This window comes from Cucurbita pepo, chromosome 13 (genome assembly GCF_057944985.1).
Source record: "Cucurbita pepo subsp. pepo isolate OVF chromosome 13, ASM5794498v1, whole genome shotgun sequence".
NCBI lineage: Eukaryota > Viridiplantae > Streptophyta > Magnoliopsida > Cucurbitales > Cucurbitaceae > Cucurbita > Cucurbita pepo.
The window spans coordinates 2,276,874-2,296,895 of record NC_141810.1 but is presented as its reverse complement, the minus strand read 5'-3'; the positions used below and the strand labels follow the sequence as shown (position 1 = coordinate 2,296,895).

The window sequence follows — 20,022 nt, the reverse complement described above, 5'->3', positions numbered from 1 at the left end:
CAGAATTCATAAGTTTCTATCCATACTCATTTCTAAAACCTTAAATTTCAAATTGAACGAGTTAGAACGAGTCCATGTTCCTCGTGATTTGATACAACCACATAGATAGTCTAGTCTCTACCATTAGAAGTCACTAACAAACTGAGTACATGTTCCTCGTGATTTGATACAACCACATAGATAGTCTAGTCTCTACCATTAGAAGTCACTAACAAACTGAGTACGTGACAGTTAGCTATCAATGTGCCAATATTAGTTAAGTAGCTAGGGTAACAAGATATAGAATGCAATCGATGGGGTTTGAGCCAACGTGTTCAGATAGTAATTCTGGGTTTAGGACCTTGAACGTTTTTACTTTTTCTTTATATTTATCATCGTCTAAGATTCTAGGGTGTCTCACGTACTCAATCGGTAGACTATTTATGAGATTTTATTAAACCAAAAAGACTTTGTAACAACTCAGGCCCACCGCTAGCAGATATTGTCCTCTTTGGGCTTTCCCTTTTGGGCTTCCCCTCAGGGCTTTAAAACGCGTCTGCTAAGGGAAGGTTTCCACACCCTTATAAATGGTGGTTTGTTCTCCTCCCCAACCAATATGGGATATCACAACCCACCTCCCTTCGGAAATCCAAACTTTTAAAACCAAATAGCCGAAATTTGTAATTTAACCTTTCTAGAATTGGTCAATCAGTCCTTACAAAACTCCACTCCCAGTAACGCATTTCTAATCCATCAACAACCCATGTTCCTTTCTAGCTCTACCCATTTCATCACTCTTCCTCTCCCTGCTTCTTTACAAGAACATCCATCTCGTCACTAGAACAGTCTTTTCAGTTTACAGTGGTGACTGATTGCTTTTCTACACTTTGTTCTAACAGGTAAAACACCAAGACTTTGCTAGTTTTGTTGGGCTATGAAGTTGACTTGAGGCTAAGATTACTGGGTAATAATGTCTGTTTCAATCGATGGGGAAAACTAATTGTAAAGAAACGAAAGCATTTTAACACAGGTAAAGAGCAAACATCAAGATTTCAGAATTTCTTTAACTAAGAACAGACAGTAGACATAGACATATAAATCAATCAGTTCATTTTCCAAACATGATGAAAAAATGGAAAACGATTAGAGATACTCAAAACTTGCCACTTAAAAAGCGGGATGTGTAAGCATACTTGGATCATGAAGATGAGAGTCCCTTCAGAGCTCCTCAAGCTTCATCCATCTCTAACAATCACTTCATCGCTTTCAATTTCTTTGTCTTCACCTTTGTTCCATCAGCAGCTTTCGACTTCGAAACCCCACTCTTTTTTACCTTCTTCCCAGCAGACCCTTCATCTTCAACTTCCTTTTGCTTTATATTACCTCCATCCTTCTTCTTCGCAGCTACCTTATCCTTTTTTTGTTTGACCGTATCATCCTTCTTTGCATATATCTTTTCCTTTTTTTGTTTGACACTGTCATCCTTCTTCACACCAGTTGATTTCTTCAATGTTTTCTCAGAATTCAAGTCATTTTGGAGCTCTTGTTTAACTTTGTTCACTCTACTCCGTGTCTTACGCTTCAATTCATCACTACCCTTTTTGAGATTCTCACTAACCTCAGCATTATCCATGTCTTCATCGAGATCACCGTTCAGGTCATCTTCATCAGACAACTCTCCGCCATTACTGTCCATATAGCGAACTTCATGTATCCTACCCTTTTTCATGCTCGACTTTTTCTCTTTTTTGTTGCTAACCTTCACAGGAGTAGGACTCTTTCCTGCTTCATCTTCTTTTTCTGCTCCCTTTTCTTCCCCCTTCACGGCAGCATCAATCTTCAACTTCAACTCCGGCACTGTCTGGTAAATTGGCAATGCAATCGATTCCAGGACCTTCAAATGAAACGACCGCACATTACTCCATTTTTTAGGCACAATCTCGGCAATCCCATCAATGGCTGCAATCACATTACTCACTATCTCTTCAACTTCCATCGAAGTCTTCGCTACTTTCACTACACTACAAGTACCTGTCCTCAAATACAACAAAGCTGATGAACAGCTCCTCTCGATCTGTTCTTTCCAATTCTTATGCCTCAAATTCAACGGCACCGGAATCTTCTTCTTCTTGTAGAAGTGCTTCCCCAACAGACTCGGCAGCAGCGGAATAACCCGATCATCGGCGAAAAACATATCGTACGAATCACAGAGCTTTCGTTTAGCTTCAAAGGGACGGTAGTCGGATTTAAGCTTCGACAACTTGATGACCTTCGAGATTGGGATATTCTCCGACTGAATTTTCTTCCTGGCGTCATCTTTGGTAAGATTGGACCTGCTTCTGTCGTCAATTATGAGGCAGATTTCAGGAGAATCAGAGCGGAAGGAATGTGGGAGTGGGATTTTGTAAGGGTTTGTGCGACCTTTGGGAGGTATTTTCTTTAGGGCTACAACGAGGTATAAAAAATCTTCCTGGTCGAAGAGTTGGGGTTTCTCTCGTTTCGAATTTCGCCATTGAAGAAGAGACTCAACGGCTTTCTCCGCCGTTTCCCGACGAACTCTGGAAGAAAGGGCAACAGAATCCGACGACGCCATGAGAACAAACAGAGGTTGAAAGGGGGTTTTAGGGGAAGACGAAAATTTAGGGTTTTACAGAGGAAGGAAAATTAGGGCTCTATATATCTCTATTGGGCTTCTGGTCCATCCCTAGTTTTGGGCCAGATTTTATTAGAATAGTTTCCAATTTTAACATTAAAAAAAAAAAAAAAAAAACAACAATTTTTGGAATATTTGTCTTATGTTGGGCTTTCCCTCTCCCACCGACATGCGATCTTACAATCCACCCCCCTTCGAGGTCCAGCATCTTCGCTGGACACCGCCCGGTGTCTAGCCCTGATACCATTTGTAACTAGCAAAACCCACCATTAGCAGATATTATTCTATTTGAGCTTTCCCTTTCGAGCCATCAAGGCTTTTAAAACATGTGGAGAGGTTTCACACCCTTATAAAGAATGTTTCGTTACCTCTCCAACTGATGTGGGATCTCACATATAGCATCACCCTAAACTCGACACGAAATCTTATTATGATATATAGCTCTACATATAAGGTTAAGAAAAGTGAATACTTCAAATTACACATCATTGCAAACCAAATGACAAACTAGACGGTTGGCTTTGACACGACCAAACAGCGTGACACACGGTGGCAATGGTCGGAGATGGGATCAACGACTCACCTACCCTTGTAGCAGTCGATGTCGGGATGGCAATCGGAGCCGACACAGACATTGCCATTGAGGCAACAAACAACTAATGAAAAATGACTTAGCAAGATGTTGTAAATGTCGTTCATCTTTCAAGAAAAACCTTTGCAAGAATTCGCTTGAAATACATTTGGGCATTGGGTTATAATTTTCTTACCATACTGATCTCGACAGGCGTCTTATTCCCTTCGACTCGGTTTCGGCTACCGCCATGGATCACCGGAGCTGCCACGGCAGCTTCTTCTCTTAATGTGGTCTTTAGTTCATTAATGCTAAAAAAGTACCCGAGGCTTATCCAATACTCAATTTGCTCACATTAATATATTTATGCGAAATTATCGATGGACAAACAAAAAAAATAAATAAATTAAAGAATAATATAATTATTTTTAATTTATAATAGACATTTTAAAAAAATCATATGAATCAAAAAAGAATAATCTTAAAATTTTATATATAAATATAACTTTTAAAATTTTAACAAGAAAAAAATAGGATTAAAATTTAAAAATAAATAAAAGTGTAGAGAGAGAGTTTGATTCCCATAGCTCATCCATGACAATTAAAAACGTTCTAGAAACTATAGATCGTTGACTTTTGTAATCCAGCCGTCAATATTGACTGATTTTCTAATTATGATGTCAATAAGTATTTTATATACGTTTTTTATTTAAAAAAAAAAAAAAGAGTAAAAGGGAATCTTAATTTCATTCACACACAAATGACGAACCAAATTAAAATTCCATCTAAAATAATAATTATTATAAAAATTAACTCACATTTTTATACTTTAAAATATAATAATAATAATAATAATAATAATATATTTCTGTCCAAAATCCTAATAAGTCCTACGACATGATTACATTATTTACTTATTTTTACTGTCTTGAATTAATTTTATTTTAAAAATAAAGATTATTTTGATTCTAACCGTCATTCTCAAAAAATATTATAAAAAGGTATCCAATATAAAATTATTTTGAGCTAAACACGCTTAATTGTTATAGAGTTTATATGATTGGGTCACCCAAAAGGAAGAAGTGTTTCTCACGGTTTCTGTTTATTCGTTATAATAAGAAAAGGAACGTACACCCGAATATTTCTCATTGTTTCTGTTTATTCGTTATAATAAGTCATTTATTGATGAGCATAATTATTTAAATTTTAGTTTCGGGTTGTTCTTGTTTTTTCACCTTTTCGTTATAATTGTTTTTATTTATTTTTAAGTAAATTTAGTTTTTAAAACATTTCTTTATATATATATATATATATTACATTTATTTAAAATTTATAACTTAATTTTAATATATATTTTGAAAAATTATATTGATTTTAATTATTACTTAATATTTTAACAGATTATTAATTTAAAATATTTACGATACGATAGTATTTTTTAAACAAATCAGATTTAAAAAAAAAAAAAACATTTTTTGTAATTTAAAATTTAAAGTAATAAAAGAATATTAATACATTGAAAACTAAAGCAGTGGGAAAAAGAAAAAAAGAAAATCAGCCGTCCATTCATATCCGAGTACGGTTCGAACCTCCGCCAGCTAAATCCCAACGTGGCAAACTATTGAGCGCCACGTGTCAAACGCGTCTTCTAAATCATATATAAAGCCCTCATGGTTCATCTGCTTGCATCCTCCATGTTTTGTATCTCAATTCGCTCTCTTGTCGGAAGGAATTTCTTCAGCGTTTGATCATTATCTTCTTCACCTCTGGTTTTGAATAAGCGAATCTCGTCCGATTCGAAGCAAACTCTTCTGCATAATTCGCAGTGTTTTTCTGTAACTCGTTTCGTTTCACCAATTAATCCAGGTTTTTCGCGTCTTGGCTCGGTGTTTATTCGGTTGGATCATACTATGGCCACCGCCTCCAAGACTTCAGTCCATGATTTCACCGTAAAGGTTGGATTTCTTGTTCCTTCTGCGTGTTTTTGTGAGTTTCTTTTGGTTATAGATCGAGTTGAGTCGAGTTGAAACTCCCATTTTGAATGCTGAGAATTTGGAATTTAGGGGAAATGGCTTTTGTTAGGGTTCTTCAAGTGTTAAGGTTATTGTAATCAAATCATATGGACTAGTAATCTTAATCAAACTTTCGACTAGTTTCATCCTTTTTTGAGAGAGCTTTGCAGGTATGGTATCATCATTGTGAATGTATCATGTAAATTGCTCATCTCTGTTTATGAATTTCCCTTCAATTCAAGCTATTTCCACATCCTTTTGATGGCTGGTTGAATCAATGAGTTTTGAGTTTGCTTTCTAATTAAGTTGGGAAATCCCCTTTTTCTGTGAAGCTCTGCTTGATTTTCTTCCTAGGCATGTGATTGTTTTGTCACTGCTTGTCAATGACGCCATGTTCATAATGTTGCAGTTTCTTTTTGGAACTTCTTGCTGAAATCTTTTAGTTTTAATGATTTTTTTTGGCTCGGCTTACAGGATGCTAGAGGAAATGATGTCGACCTCAGCATTTACAAAGGAAAGGTCCTCTTGATTGTCAATGTTGCGTCCCAGTGGTAACGTGATTTATGATGCCTTCTCTGTCTCAAAATTTGTGTCTATGTAGTCAAAATAGTAGGATGATGACTTTGAGTTGCCATTCATAATCACATGAATGAAAGGTCCTCTAGATTTTCTGAAGGCTTGCCTTCACGAGCCATTATAGATTTAAGAGAATTTTAGTATGAACTTGATGTATAATATAGCGTTATGTCCATGCTAGATTCCAAGAACTGATATTGAGTCTATATCTTTTTAATGTTCTGTTTTTGATGCATTGCTGCAGTGGCTTGACTAATTCGAACTACACTGAACTGGCCCAACTGTATGCTAAATACAAGGACCAAGGTTTGTTCTAAAGATCCTTCAGTCCCTCTTCTCTCTTGCTTCAATTCATCCTTTCTTCTTTTTCATCAATTCATCCTTTCTTCTTTTTCATCTAAGTTCATATTTATCATTTACGCTTGTGTTCTGTTTATAGGATTTGAGATTCTTGCATTTCCGTGCAACCAATTTGGAAGCCAGGAGCCAGGAACCAATGAAGAGATTGTTCAGTTTGCGTGCACCCGTTTTAAGGCTGAGTACCCCATTTTTAACAAGGTAAATAAGATTTATGATATAGACTTGACACCTTCAAAATTTTATTGGGATTATAGTCTTACTCGGTTGACACAAGGGATGTGAGATCTCATATCGGTTGTAGAAGAGAATGAAGCATTCCTAATAAGGGGGTGTGGAAACCTCTCATGAGCAGACATGTTTTAAAATCGTTAGGCTAATGGATATATAACGGGTCAATATCTGCTAGCAGTGAGCTTGAGCTGTTACAAATGGTATCAGAGTCAGACACCAGGAGGTGTGCCGGCGAGGACGCTGGACCTCCAAGGAGGTGGATTGTGAGATCCCACATTGGTTGTAGAGGTGAACAAAGCATTCCGGGTGTGAAAATTTCTCCCTAGCATACACGTTTTAAAACTGTGAGGCTAATGGGGATATATAACGAGCTAAAACAGACAACATCTGCTAGCGGTGGGCCTGAGCTATTACAAGAAATGTGGATTAAAGTGGTAGCTATTATGCGCTATAAAAACAGTCAAGATGAGCATTCCCAAGCTCATTTTCTTTTTCATAATAGGTGGACGTGAATGGAAAGAACGCCGCTCCTCTATACAAGTACTTGAAGTCGAGCAAAGGTGGGATCTTTGGAGACGGCATTAAGTGGAACTTCTCCAAGTTCTTGGTGAACAAAGATGGAAAGGTGGTCGATCGTTACGCCCCAACAACTTCCCCGCTCAGCATTGAGGTAAATGAATCCAATAGTTCTTCAAACCAAGTTATTTGAGTAATCTTTTCATTTTCTCTTCTTCCCATCACTGCAATTAGTCAAGAATCAATGAGCTCACTGTTTGAACTGTGGGGGGGTTGGGTGTATTTTTGCAGAAGGATGTGAAGAAGCTGCTGGTAGCTGCTTAGAAGTGCTGTGTGTCTTTCTCTTGTTATTATTAGACACATGAATAAAGCTAAAGCTGCTGTGTATTTGGTCTGGTTTCTGAATGATATCCATGTATTTACAAGGCTGTAGGTTGAGAATTATGTAATAAGTTGCTCGAGCTTTGATAAATCTGTCTGGATTTGTTGATCCCAAATGTGTAGCTGTGTTTTTATGAACTGGGTCTCGCTCAATTGAAATTTCTGGGCAGATTCTTCACGAAAACCCAGTTTTCATCCCCACGTGTTCTTATTTCTTATTCATTAAGTTATGTTTGTGTCGCCTTTTTTTGTGTTTATAAGAAAAATAAGTATATTATGATATGATAGATCAGTTGCTTCCCGCCTTAGACCAGAACTATTTGATGATCCTGACCGTGACATGATCACCCACTCAATTTAAGTTCTTGCAGTACCAAATTGATTGTTTTTATATTTACAATATTAGTATTTTTATTAAATATGTTCATGTGGGTTCCGATTTTTTTAGTGTTATTTTATATTAAAAGAGAATTTATTAATTAATATGATTAATTGAAGTTAGTTAACGTTGTCTGATAGGAATATATATTAAGTTATGGTCGTGAATATATAAAAATAAAATAATGGTTTATATGACAAATATTTATTTAATACGGACAAAAATATCTTTTTTTCGCTTTATTTTATTTTAGTTCCTTTCATTTGGAATTGGAATAAGTTCTAAAGAAATATTAAATAAAAAAAACAAAATTGTGATATATTTGAAATATTTACTAAATTTTAATATATAGTTTGAGTATGATAAAATGAAATATGGTCTAGTTTGACTCATTTTAATACGGTCGGTTTTTAATCTATTGTGTTGCCATAACTTCACAATTTTAAGGTTTCCACATCCTTGTAAGAAATGTTTTCGTTCCTCTCTCTTCAACCGATGTGAGATCTCACCATTCACCTTTCTTGCGGGCCCAATGTCTCGTTGGCACACTACCCAGTGTCTGGTTCTGCTACCATTTGTAATAGCTTGAAACTACCACTAGTAGATATTATCTACTTTGACCCGTTACGTATCACCATCAGGCTCACGATTTTAAAATGAGTATATTAGAGATCTTAAAACGTCTCTACTAGGCAGAGGTTTCCACCCTTATATGGAGTAGTTTGTTCCCAAATCGATGTGGGATCTCACAATTCACCTCTTTAGAGACCCACGTCCTGGTTAGTACACCGTCCAATGTCTGTCTCTGATACCATTTGTAACAGGCCGAGCTCACCGCTAATAAATATGTCTGCTTACGATTTAAAAACGCATATGTTTGGGATATGTTTCCACACCCTTATAAGAAATGCTTCGTTCCCTTTTCCAACCAATGTGAGATCCACACTCTCTTGAAATGCTACTCGATGATGCCCGATCTTCAAACTGTCCCAACGACGGTGAATTCATAGCAGGTTTCGAATCGAAGATCATGTATGATTTTTATGTAATCTATGAAATTCCCCCATAAACATATTGAATGGATCAAAGTACAAAGTTTATGAACAAAGAACTAATTTCTATTCCATTCCAGTTCTGTTCACCATTTTAAAAAAGGAAATTGAAATAAGAGAATACTCTGATATATAACTAAAAATTACATCTTAGAACACAACATAAGGTCCTATAACTCCCTAATATTTTCATTAAATCGAAAATTCCCGCTCGAACTACCAAACGTACTTCCTCCGCTACAGCAGCCCCGCAATCTTACCCTCCAAAAACTCGAAACTCTGTCCAATAAAATCAACATCGAGTCCACAAACTCGAAATGAAGCCTCTTGCTACATACCATATGTTAGCATCAATATGTTAACTGCTGCAAAAAGAAGTCGACTCGGTAAACGCTACGGTCCTCCTCACAAGGTTCGGTTCGGTTCAGTTCATTTACAACAACACATATGTACAAAATCAACATGTGTATGTTGCAACATATATTCATCATCCTCGCGTCAAGTCAATTCCAGTATGGGAGTTTCTCACATCAATCGAACGGGAACCGGGCCAACCACCAATCGAAGACGGGTTGTAGGTGTGGGCAGATGGGGCACTCGTAGGCGAAACCATAGTATCATGGTGCTCGTTTCTGGAATCGTCGTTGCTTTTCAGACCAGCGACCTGCTTGTTTTTTATCTTTGCACCATAAACAAAACTACATACAACTACCTGCAAGAGAATAAGATATGCTAATCCTTTTCTTTCTTCACTCAAAACAATGGGGAAAAAGTATGAACTCAAATGGAAGGCGATGTTGCCTCGTTATGTTATCGAATGACATGAAGTACCTGAACGGGGCCAGCGGCCATAAGAACGGCAACGCCACCGCCGACGACATGACCATCAGGACTAGAGAGGGAAACACTAATACCGCCCATCCTACTTCGAGGACCGCCATCTTCAGCCACCAAGTAAGAACCAGACAAGCACAATATCTGGAAATGACCCTGCAACATTCGACATATTTTAAAACAAAGAATCAATCTTATCTAACCAGAAAATATTCAGTGTTCTGTGAAGAACATTGCTGCTTCATTCAATCATGTCATTATTAGATCTTTACTATGCTTCAAATCCTCACCCTCCTACCTAGAGAGAAGCTAAAACTGCAATGTTCTTTTGCATAAATAGGAACCATTCCTAAGCCTAAGCCTAACTACTGTGAGATCCCGCATCAATTGGAGAGAGGAACGAGTGGGATTGTGAGATCCCACATTGAAGAGAAGAACGAGGGCCAGTGAGGATACTGAGCCCCGAAGTGGGGTGGATTGTGAGATCCCACATCGATCAAAGAATGGAACACATTGATTGGAGAGGGGAACAAGTGCAAGTGAGGATGCTGGGCCTTAAAGGGGGGTGGATTGTGAGGTCCCACATCGATTGGAGAGGGGAACGAGTGTCAGTGAGGACATTGGGCCTTGAAGGGAGGTGGATTGTGAGATCCCACATCGATTAGAGAGGGGAACAACATCGATTGGAGAGGGGAACAAGTGCAAGTGAGGACGTGGGGCCCTGAAGGGGGTGGATTGTGAGGTCCCACATTGATTAAAGAGGAGAACGAGTGTCAGCGAGGACACTGGGCCCTGAAGAGAGGTGGATTGTGAGATCCCCACATTGGTTGGAGAGGAGAAAAAGAATTCTTTATAAGGGTGTGGATGCGTTTTAAAACTTGAGGGGAACCCCGAAAGGGAAAGGCCAAAGAGGACAATATCTGCTAGCGGTGGGCTTGGGCTCTTACAACTACAACCTTCTTTTCCAAGATAATTGGATAATATCAAGAAGTGTGTAATAGAAATTGAAATCTACATTGCTTCCCTCGACACACAACAAGCAAACTCTACTAAGTCGACTTAACATACGTAGACCGAAGGGGAGGTTTCACGCTCCTATCAATTTCTCCACAACATAACAAATGACAGATATCACTACTTAAAAAACTCAGCACTTAGAAAAATTGAAGATGGTCATTCTTTCGAAAGAACGAACACCATTGACTTTTATCCAAAGGTCTTCCTTGTTCGTGCTTTGACTACAACGGTGTGTTAACGTTCGAGGATAAGGCTTACATTCCTTGGAGGAATCCTTTGACCCAAAGAATTGGGAGAGATTCTTGCAGGTGTTTAGGTTGGCCTTGGATCATGTTCAAAATTATTGGTTGTAGAATGGAACATTTGGTTAGAGAGAAATACAAACGTTTAAACAAACGAAGAGATATCTTCGGATGCGGTTGTACGTTGATGAGACCAAAGGACATCGACTCACAACGCTAATCGTTCACTTTAAGATTGTTTACTATTCAACCCAAGTCATGTTCCAACATGATGGCACTTCTTTTTGTATAAAAAGTCAACTAAACAAGAATAAAAACAAAGTCCACATAAGGGAGAACCTCCCATTCTCCCAAAACGGCAGAACTTGTAACAGCTCAAGCCTACCGCTAGTAGATTTTGCCCTCTTTGGGCTTTTCCTTTTCGGCTTCCCCTCAAGGTTTTAAAACACATTTTCAGAGTTGTGCAGCGAAACTAGTACTCATCCAAACATCCTTTTTGGGCTTTCCCTTCTAGGCTTCTCCATTAGACGTCTATTAGGGAGAGGTTTCCACACCCTTATAAGGAGTGTTTTATTCTCCTCTCCAACCGATGTGGAATCTCACAATCCACCCCCTTGGAGACCCATCATCCCTACTAGCTCACTACTCAGTGTCTGGCTCTGATACCATTTGTAACAGTCAGAGCCCACTGTCCTCTATGGGCTTTCTCTTTCAGGCTTCCCCTCAAGGTTTTAAAACGCATCTTTCAGTGTTACGCAGCAGAATCGGTACTCATCCAAATACTGTCCTCTTTGGGCTTTTTCCCTCGAGGCTTCCTCTCAAGATTTCTGGGTTTCCCTTCTCGACTTCCTCATTACGTGTCTGTTAGGGAGAGATTTCCACACCCTTATAAGAAGTGCTTCGTCCCCCTCTCCAATCGATGTAGGATCTCACAACAAATATCAAACGAAAGAGAGAAAGAGCTCTAAGACTGATTCAAGACATCAACTTCAAAGAGATCTAAGCAAATGACAAACTACTCGAACAACTTAAAACACAAAATTCAGAAACTATACCGTATGATTCAAGACATAAATTGCAATTTCTCTACATTGTTTAATAGAATTAACCACATGGGAGTTTTTTTTCGGATTTATCGTGTAGTTGATGACAATATCTCTATCAATAACATAGATAATAACATCAAAGTTGAATCAAGTCCATAGTAGATCGAAGATGCATAACAAAACTACTGTGCCTTCGTCGGAGATCATTTCCAAAAGGCGAACGTGCACAAAGGTAACGTTTGATGAGATTCCAAGCAAAATATTTCAAACAAAAGTTCAAAAATTCACATATTGTGGAACAGAGAGGCAGAGAAATCAAAGTGCAGTGATTCATCTTAAAGCGAATATGAAAAGTCATTAAAATAATTCTTCAACCTCATATGTGACGCTCACGCCAGTAGATGCAGGTTGACGTAGCGTTACAGAAGAAACGGTACCATTCCCAGACAAGATGCAAACAGCCCTTGGCCTCTGCTGTGCGAACGACAATACTTTTGCTACGATGTCCTGCAAACAACGATATAGATTCAAATGCTTTTGTTTCCTTCGAACGGGGAGTGGGAAAAAAAACGAAGCAAATCAAGAATTAATTTGTAGTCTTCGCCGCCTGTAAATATCACAACCTCAAGAAACCAAGGTAACAAAAATAAGGTTTTACTTTTACAAGGAATACAAATTAAATATCTCGAAAGAACAGTTGAAACTACGCCGTTCTAAATCAGATCAACTAAATCCACAGCGTTATAAGTACAAATGAACTGTTCCAGAAAAGGCTATCACTGAACTCATAATGTTGTTTAGAAATATAAAAGCTCATAGCAATAGCATACTTCACCAGCTCCGACGTGAATAACATGTGGGGCGAAGGCTAGTCCAGCTGAATCGTTCATCCATTCACCTGAGAAAAGCAATAACGGTTAAGAACCACGAATCTCCACGATGGTATGATATTGTCTAAAAAGGTCTCATATCAATAGAGATGTATTCTTTACTTATATAGCCGATGTGGGACTCCTCTTCATCGATCCTCAACAATAACATCCATATATAGAATTTAAATACAAAGTACAAATATCACTAAAAGCGTAAACCCGAACGTTAAAGGAGGAAAACAACAAGGCAACATAAGAATGTTAATCCATCACTAAATTTTCCATGGTAAACAACACAAACACATAGCATATAACTAAGTTGAAGTGTATAAGCATGATCATGACCTGCTCACAAGATGACATGTTTAAGATACTAAAAGGACCAACAATGCATGATGATCCTTTACTCGTTGATCAAACCATGAACATTGAAACCAAATAAGAACAAGAAAGAAACATTTACCAAGTTGAGCTAATTGTTGTTTCCTTCCAGAACCAGGTGGCCGCCCTCGTCTTCGTCTGGGGGTCGACGAACTCATGCCGGGTGAGAGCTTAGAACCAACAGACATGGGAGACAGACCCAATGAGACCTGCCCATCTGGAGCATATTTCCGGGGCCTCCCTCTCTTCCTCTTTACAGGTTCACCAGAGTTCACTCCAGCTGAGGCATTGATACTCATCCCACGAAGATAATTTGAATGAGATGGCTCAACAGTATATGTTGATCCAACAGAATTGCCTCTGAGATTTGAGTGAGACAGAACACCCTGGTTAGCCATCGGCCGGAACACAGGGGAGGCATGGGATCCAGCCGTAGGCACCCCTGATCCAGACCCACCAAGCCCTCCTCCTCTATGTATGTAATAAGAAGCAGAGCCACCAGACAATGCCATGCCTTCCCTCCCATCCATTCATTTACTTGCAAGAATAGCCTCACTGAACAAAGACTTGGGTGGTCTAAACAACCAACAAAATGCTTTTTTACAAACCCAAATCACTAACCATAACACAAAAGTGCAGAATTCCAAGACCCAACAAGCATTTTCTAATCAAGAGTTGTTTTTTCAAGATACCCTCGTTAGAAATTGAAGAGAAGATGTGAAAAAAATGTCAAACGGAGCCACTCGTAGCCACTCGTAGCCCTCTTCCAAGAACACCAACAAAATGAATGAAAAAAAAAGAAAAGGGTTTAAAAGGGGTTTAACAAGAGATGGAGAAGAACAAAACCCAGAAGTAAATTTGCACAAAGAGTGACAAAAAACAAAGAAAAACTAAAAAATGGAGGTGAAACAAAAATGGGTTTCACCTAAAGCAAAGAAAGCAGTGATGGGAAATGTGAGTGATAAGAGAAATGCAGAGGAGGGGAAGCAAAAAGCGAGAAAGTTGAAGGAGAGGTGGAATGAAAGGGAGAAGGAATGGTGGAAAAATCAAACCCTAGATTCAAAATCTAGGGTTTTGAGAAGGGGAAATGCAGGGGGAGGGTGGAAAAGAAGAGGGGAAAAGGGAAAGAAAAGACAAAGAAGAGGGGGGGGGGGGGGGGGAGGGAAGGGGTGAAGGAATGGAAGGAAAATGAATAGAAAAATTTGAGCTTTTTGAAATAAAGTTGAATATTGGGTAATCTGTAAACAGTACAAGTGTGAGTGAACTGTGTAAGCTTTGAACTGAGAGAGAGAGAGAGAGAGAGAGACAGGCTTAAAGGCATTGTCTTTATCATATATTTCTTTTTCTTTTTCTTTTTTTTTTCTTTTCTTTTATTTATTTATTTATTATTTGTTAATTATAATTACAAAATAGTCCGATTGGGGAAGAGAGAGAGAGAGAAAAAGTGTTATTGGAGAGAGAGTAAGTGGGACCCACTAAAATTACCAAATCCATTGGTTGGTACTTATCAGAGTGTTAAAAAATATATATATATATATATATATATATATTTTTTTTTTGGGTTTAGGGTTAAAAAAAAAAAAAAATAAATAAATAAAAAAACCCTAACCCAGCTTTGTTGCCTTGTATGCCTATTTTTCTTTGTATTGTTATAAATAAATGCTTTTTTGATGGTTTAGCTTTATATTGCTTGGTTTTTACTTTGGTTTTGGTTCGGGTTGGTTTCGATTTTTAGGAATAAATTTCAAAATTTGAGAGTAAAAAGTAACTTTTTTGAACTATATAGACATATAGTTGAAACAGTATTATTTAACCATATTTCAAAATTCAAAGTAAAAAATGAAACTTTTCAAATTACACGGGTATTATCATAATTTAAAAATCAAAGTAAAAAGTAATATATTTATAAATAAAGTATTTAGTAATTAAAATCAAATTTTAAAAATACTTAATTTATAAATTTGTAAAAGATTGACCAAAAATAAATATTTTAGCCTTATATATTATCCGTCTCTATTAATATATTTTATTTAATAAACTTTGTATTTAATATTTTATAACGTTATATAATTTATAATATATTATATAGTTGGACTTATCATTCTTTAACAGAAATGAAATTATTAGTTTACAAATATATACAAAGTATTTTTTGTTGTGTAGTCTTGCATTCTCTAAAAAAAAATTATTTTGCAAAATTTCCATATTTGAATCATATAAATCAAATTTTGTTTTAAAATTTTAATTTACTAAATATATATTCACTTAATAATTTTTAAAATAAGGAACAGCATACCAACCATATATATTTTTTCAATAATAGAATTTATTTTATGTAATTTTCTATAATTATTCAAATAAATTTTATTTTAATATATAAATTAAAAACTTCCCATTTAAGATCTTCCCCTTTATGCTAATAGATTTAAAAACTTTCTTAATAGATTTAAAAAAAAAATAAAAATAAAGTATTACTAATAGAACTCTAAACTTTATTAATTTAATAATTTTAACATAAAACAAAAAAAATAATTAAAATCTATCAAACAAAATATTAATGTTTATAAAGTAAAAGATATATATATATATATTAAATGCAAAATTAAGTTTAGAAATTTATTAAAATAATTTTAAAGAAAGTCTTAGTAGCTTATTAAATGGGAGCAACCTAACTAATTAACTAGAATTACTCAAATTAAGCTCTATAGTTTACTAAAGTAATAGAATTCAGAACATTTGCAATTCAAATTAACATAGTCAAATTAATTAATGATCTTAAGACCTTAATCCAATATCTAATAAAAACTCAGGACGAGTAGAAATTACCGTTCAGTTTGCAAAACATAGCCGTGTCTCGACGCCTAAAAAGCATATTTATCTTTGAAATATCGTGAACGTAATTCATAAACACAACTCATTCAACATATTCCACAGCCAAGCATATTGACCAAAAAAAGATAATCAGCATATTAAAGAACATATGGACAATAGAAGTCATTTGAAAAATATATGAGCATGATCTGTAAAATAGACGGAGTATATGGTATAATGGTTGTCATTAGTAATGATTTAGAAATGAACAAACATGGAAACAAGCACTTGATAGAATTCCCATAAGGAAAATTCTAAAAAGAGGAATCCTGTTAGCTTAATTACTCGATTATGAGCAGATCATCAGATAATTCACTCATTTAAGATAAAATTGAAGATAATATCAAAGTAGATCTATCTCTTCCCTTTCTGAACTGAGAAATTCAAAATAAATTGTTCTGTCCTAAACTAAGAGGGGAGAATCAAATGTATGCATATATTGATCAAAATACTAACCAAACCGTCTTTTAGAACTTGCAAATACGACTACTCGGCTCAAATACACTTTCGGTTCGGTCCATGGAGTTTGAACTTAGTTTCGGTATTGTCCATGAAATTCAAAGCTAATACTTTTAGTTCTTGAGATTTGAATTTAGTTTTTGTTTGGTTCTTGTGGCTTCAAAAATGGTATGTTTAGTCTCTAAAGTATAACTCGTCTTCTAATTAGTCTTTTTCTGTAACAGCCCAAGCTCACCTCTAGCAGATATTGTTGTCTTTGTGCTTTCCTTTCGGACTTCCCCTTAAGGTTTTAAAATGTTTCTGCTAAAGAGAGGTTTCCACACCCTTACAATGAATGTTTCGTTCTCCTCTCCAATCGATATGGGATATCATAATTTCTAAATGGTCTCCAAGTAGAGTTGGCATTAGAAACTAAGTTCAAAACCCAAAGACGATAAATGTATTTTACCCTTTCACCGTTTTAGTCGGGTTTAATATACGAACAGAATTACATTTCTAAATTCAAAGATTAATTTTTTATATTATTCTGAAATTTCTAAGAGTACAGAAGTTTTTATTGACATTTCAGCAAGATTTCGAAATTTCAATTTTCAAAGAAAGCAACTTCATTGACAAATCAGTACCTTATCCTGTACAGTTCATCTTATTCGCTTTACCTCGCTTCCAATTCCTGTCTTCTGTTAAGATAATCCAAGCAACCCTGGGATATACGACTTCACTGTCAATGCACTGAAGCTTTAATTGATATTTTAAGATACATTTCTTACATTGTGAAAACTGGATTTGCATTTTACCAGCCAACCTTGTCAAGATAATTGAAAGGCTTAACCCAAAGAAAAAGAGAAAATTGTAGATTACCTGAAGTACTCCAACAGCAGCAAACTCGTCAATTATTGTCCTTGACAAAATAGGGGGCAGTTTCAATGGCTTTATCAGTAGTTCCACATTCTGTGCATAGATATAAGAAATCACAAGTATAAATGTAACAGCCGTTAGCGGATATTGTTTTTTTCGGGATTTCCCTTTCAGACTTCCTCTTAAGGTTTTTAAACTACGTCTACTAGGGAGAGATTTCCACATCCTAATAAAGAATGCTTCGTTTTCTTCTCCAACCGATGTGGGATCTCATAATCCACCTCCCTTCGGAGCTCAACGTCCTCGCTGGCACTCGTTCCCTTCTCCAATCGATATGGGATATCACAATAAAATTCAATGTTGAATGAAATACAGTGTAGTAGCCCATTCACAAGTCAATGTCACGAAAATTAGAGGATTTTAACAGCTTGTCGACATAGACAATTCAAACATAATCACACTCGTTTGACTGAGTTAGTGCATTGCCAAAGACATTGAAAGGCATGTAACATAAGTCATAAGACTAACAGGAATGGCTTGCCAAACTAGATGAACTAACCTTTGATGTAAATCACTCATACCAAAATGTATATTTTACGCCTTCAAGGTCATCAATAAGGATTTTCACTTACAACGTCAAGAGAAGATGGGAGTCAATAATGATGATTCTGCAGAGATATGGAACACACATCCGGGTTGCGACATTGTCCATCAAAAGGGTACCCAACAATGAACCCCGCCAGAGAGAGTTCAGGGATCTGTATACACAAACCAGAAGCAGCAGTTAATATACACAGGACGAATGTTGAAAGAAAGAACAGCATTGACAATTCACTATCATATGTTAAGATTAATGACAAATACACTGCACAGCAACACATCACAGGAAAAGAGGGAAAGAAAAGGTAAATTTAGAGCTGTGTAACTAACTACATTCTAATCATAGTGTCATCATAAGAAATCTCATTTGAACCTAAAATGGTACTCCCAAAAAATCAAGTAAATTAAAGTTCATCCTGCAAATTTTGGTGGCACCGCCCTTCAATCACTGTTTATCATTTAGCATTGCAACTGTCAGATCCCACATCAGTGGAAGAGGGGAACAAAACATTCTTTATTAGAACGTGAAAACCTCTCTGGGGAAATCCAAAGAGAACAATATCTGCTAGCAGTGGGCTTGGGCTGTTACAAATGATATCAAAGCCAAACATCGGGCGATGTGCCAGCGAGAAGGCTGAACCTCGAAGATAGTGGACACCAGGCGGTGTGCCAGCAAGGACGCTGGGCCTCAAAAGGGGTGGGGGGTTAGGGGGTCCCATCAATTGGAGAGGGGTACGAGTGCCAGCGAGGACGCTGCACCCCGAAAGGGAGTGGATTGTGAGATCTCACGTCGGTTGAAGAGGGAAACGAAGTATTCTTTATAAGGAACTAAACATTATTTACAAGGACGTAGAAACCTCTCCCCAAGAGACAAAAAGCCCCAGGAGCGCAATAACTAAGCCCAAAAGATTTGGGCTGTTACAACATCTAATTACCATTCTACAAATCTTCACGGGAAGGAAGAAGATTAAAAAAACAGAGTAAAAGATCTCACCAATATCTGAAAATCCCGAGCCATCAAATGCATCTTTGTTTATTCCTCAGCAGAACACTGCAGCAAAGGAACAACAACTAGTAATGGTCACGTTCTGTTAACTTCAACTTCAATCCCATTACTACCAATCTCTCAGACACAATCCCATGAACAGACAAAGAAAATACCTAAGAGGTGAAGCGATTTAATTATCCGAGTCCGAGACAGCCAAGCCAACGTACTTATCATCAACATCTAAACCGAGAAAACGGCACGTTCAAGGACATTTCTCTTCAACAAATCACGAAACAAGTTCGACGGCTTCACATACTTCATCTTGTACTACTATCTAATTCAGTGAAACATGTTGATTCGTACAAACCATTTTGAACTCCCCACCATTGATGCCTAAGCTAAAGAATCTGTGCTGCAACTAACATAGCACATTCAAATTCATTCTCATTCGAATATAATCCAAAGCTCAACAGAATTCATAGATAACAACAATTACCAGAAAATATGAAACTTCAAAGCACGACGAATGATGCCCGAATCCGAAGCCTGGAACGATTCATTTTTCGAAGAAATCCCAATTGGATGTTCGTCAGGGTTGGTCCCTTTGGAAAGCCTTGAAATTCATTAGGCCCATTATGAAGCCCTACCATCTCACTTGGGCCCAAATCATGACGTCATTCCTATTTTTCTAACAATAATAATTCAATACGAATTATTTTTAATTTGACTCATGGTTTTAAAATGGGAGAATGCTTGGTTCCCTTTTTCAACCGACGTGGAATCCACCCCTTGGAACTGGTATGTATCGTTTGTAACTTCCCCTCTTCAATCGATATGGAATCCACCCCTTGGAGCCAGTGTATATCATTTGTAACAATCCTCTTCAACCGCCATAGAATCCACCTCTTGGAGCCAGTGTATATCATTTGTAACAATCTAAGCCCACCGCTAGCAAATGTTGGTGGATCCAGTGTATATCATTTGTAACAATCCTCTTCAACCGATGTGGAATCCACCCCTTAGAGCCAGTGTACATCATTTATAACAATCTAAGCCCACCGCTAGCAAACATTAGTAGATCCAATGTATATCACTTGTAACAATCCTCTTCAACCAATGTGAAATCTACCCCTTAGAGCTAGTGTAT

General features: G+C 36.9%; 3 protein-coding genes and 1 long non-coding RNA gene across 6 annotated transcripts; 1 reads left to right on the top strand and 3 right to left on the bottom strand.

Moving 5' to 3' along the window:
* Positions 1-1,010: 1,010 nt before the first annotated feature.
* Positions 1,011-2,635, bottom strand: LOC111808164 (uncharacterized). The gene has a single exon (XM_023693985.2). The coding sequence runs from the start codon at positions 2,570-2,572 to the stop codon at positions 1,232-1,234; it is 1,341 nt and encodes a 446-aa protein (XP_023549753.2). The 5' UTR covers positions 2,573-2,635; the 3' UTR covers positions 1,011-1,231.
* A 2,247-nt stretch (positions 2,636-4,882) lies between these two features.
* LOC111808165 (putative phospholipid hydroperoxide glutathione peroxidase) lies at positions 4,883-7,474 on the top strand. The gene is made up of 6 exons (XM_023693986.2): positions 4,883-5,158; positions 5,690-5,766; positions 6,036-6,097; positions 6,231-6,349; positions 6,885-7,052; positions 7,190-7,474. The coding sequence occupies exons 1-6, from the start codon at positions 5,114-5,116 to the stop codon at positions 7,220-7,222; spliced, it is 504 nt and encodes a 167-aa protein (XP_023549754.1). The 5' UTR covers positions 4,883-5,113; the 3' UTR covers positions 7,223-7,474.
* A 1,280-nt stretch (positions 7,475-8,754) lies between these two features.
* On the bottom strand, positions 8,755-14,256 carry LOC111808163 (AT-hook motif nuclear-localized protein 5). Its single transcript, XM_023693984.2, has 5 exons — positions 13,185-14,256; positions 12,680-12,747; positions 12,225-12,356; positions 9,542-9,700; positions 8,755-9,422 (listed from the first exon to the last, which is right to left on the bottom strand). Exons 1-5 carry the CDS (start codon positions 13,630-13,632, stop codon positions 9,198-9,200), a joined length of 1,032 nt encoding a protein of 343 aa, XP_023549752.2. The 5' UTR covers positions 13,633-14,256; the 3' UTR covers positions 8,755-9,197.
* Positions 14,257-16,683: 2,427 nt separating this feature from the next.
* On the bottom strand, positions 16,684-19,513 carry LOC111809096 (uncharacterized). 3 transcript variants are annotated; one of them, XR_015411434.1, is made up of 6 exons: positions 19,372-19,494; positions 19,049-19,293; positions 18,882-18,938; positions 17,847-18,045; positions 17,291-17,380; positions 16,684-17,132 (listed from the first exon to the last, which is right to left on the bottom strand). It is a non-coding gene; the product is annotated as an uncharacterized LOC111809096 (long non-coding RNA). The 3 variants fall into 3 exon arrangements; XR_015411435.1 differs by having other exon boundaries at positions 19,049-19,287; positions 19,372-19,489; XR_015411433.1 differs by having other exon boundaries at positions 16,687-17,132; positions 19,049-19,282; positions 19,372-19,513.
* Positions 19,514-20,022: the final 509 nt, after the last annotated feature.

Bases quoted from the DNA above. Each gene is read 5' to 3' on its own strand.
- LOC111808165 (XM_023693986.2), top strand. From the start codon at position 5,114: ATGGCCACCGCCTCCAAGACTTCAGTCCATGATTTCACCGTAAAG. The intron at 5,159-5,689 runs GTTGGATTTCTT...CTCGGCTTACAG, and splicing joins TCCATGATTTCACCGTAAAG to GATGCTAGAGGAAATGATGT. The intron at 5,767-6,035 runs GTAACGTGATTT...GCATTGCTGCAG, and splicing joins GTCAATGTTGCGTCCCAGTG to TGGCTTGACTAATTCGAACT.
- LOC111808164 (XM_023693985.2), bottom strand. From the start codon at position 2,572: ATGGCGTCGTCGGATTCTGTTGCCCTTTCTTCCAGAGTTCGTCGGGAA.
- LOC111808163 (XM_023693984.2), bottom strand. From the start codon at position 13,632: ATGGATGGGAGGGAAGGCATGGCATTGTCTGGTGGCTCTGCTTCTTAT. The intron at 12,357-12,679 runs GTATGCTATTGC...CGTTGTTTGCAG, and splicing joins TTCACGTCGGAGCTGGTGAA to GACATCGTAGCAAAAGTATT. The intron at 9,423-9,541 runs GTACTTCATGTC...ATTCTCTTGCAG, and splicing joins TGGCCGCTGGCCCCGTTCAG to GTAGTTGTATGTAGTTTTGT.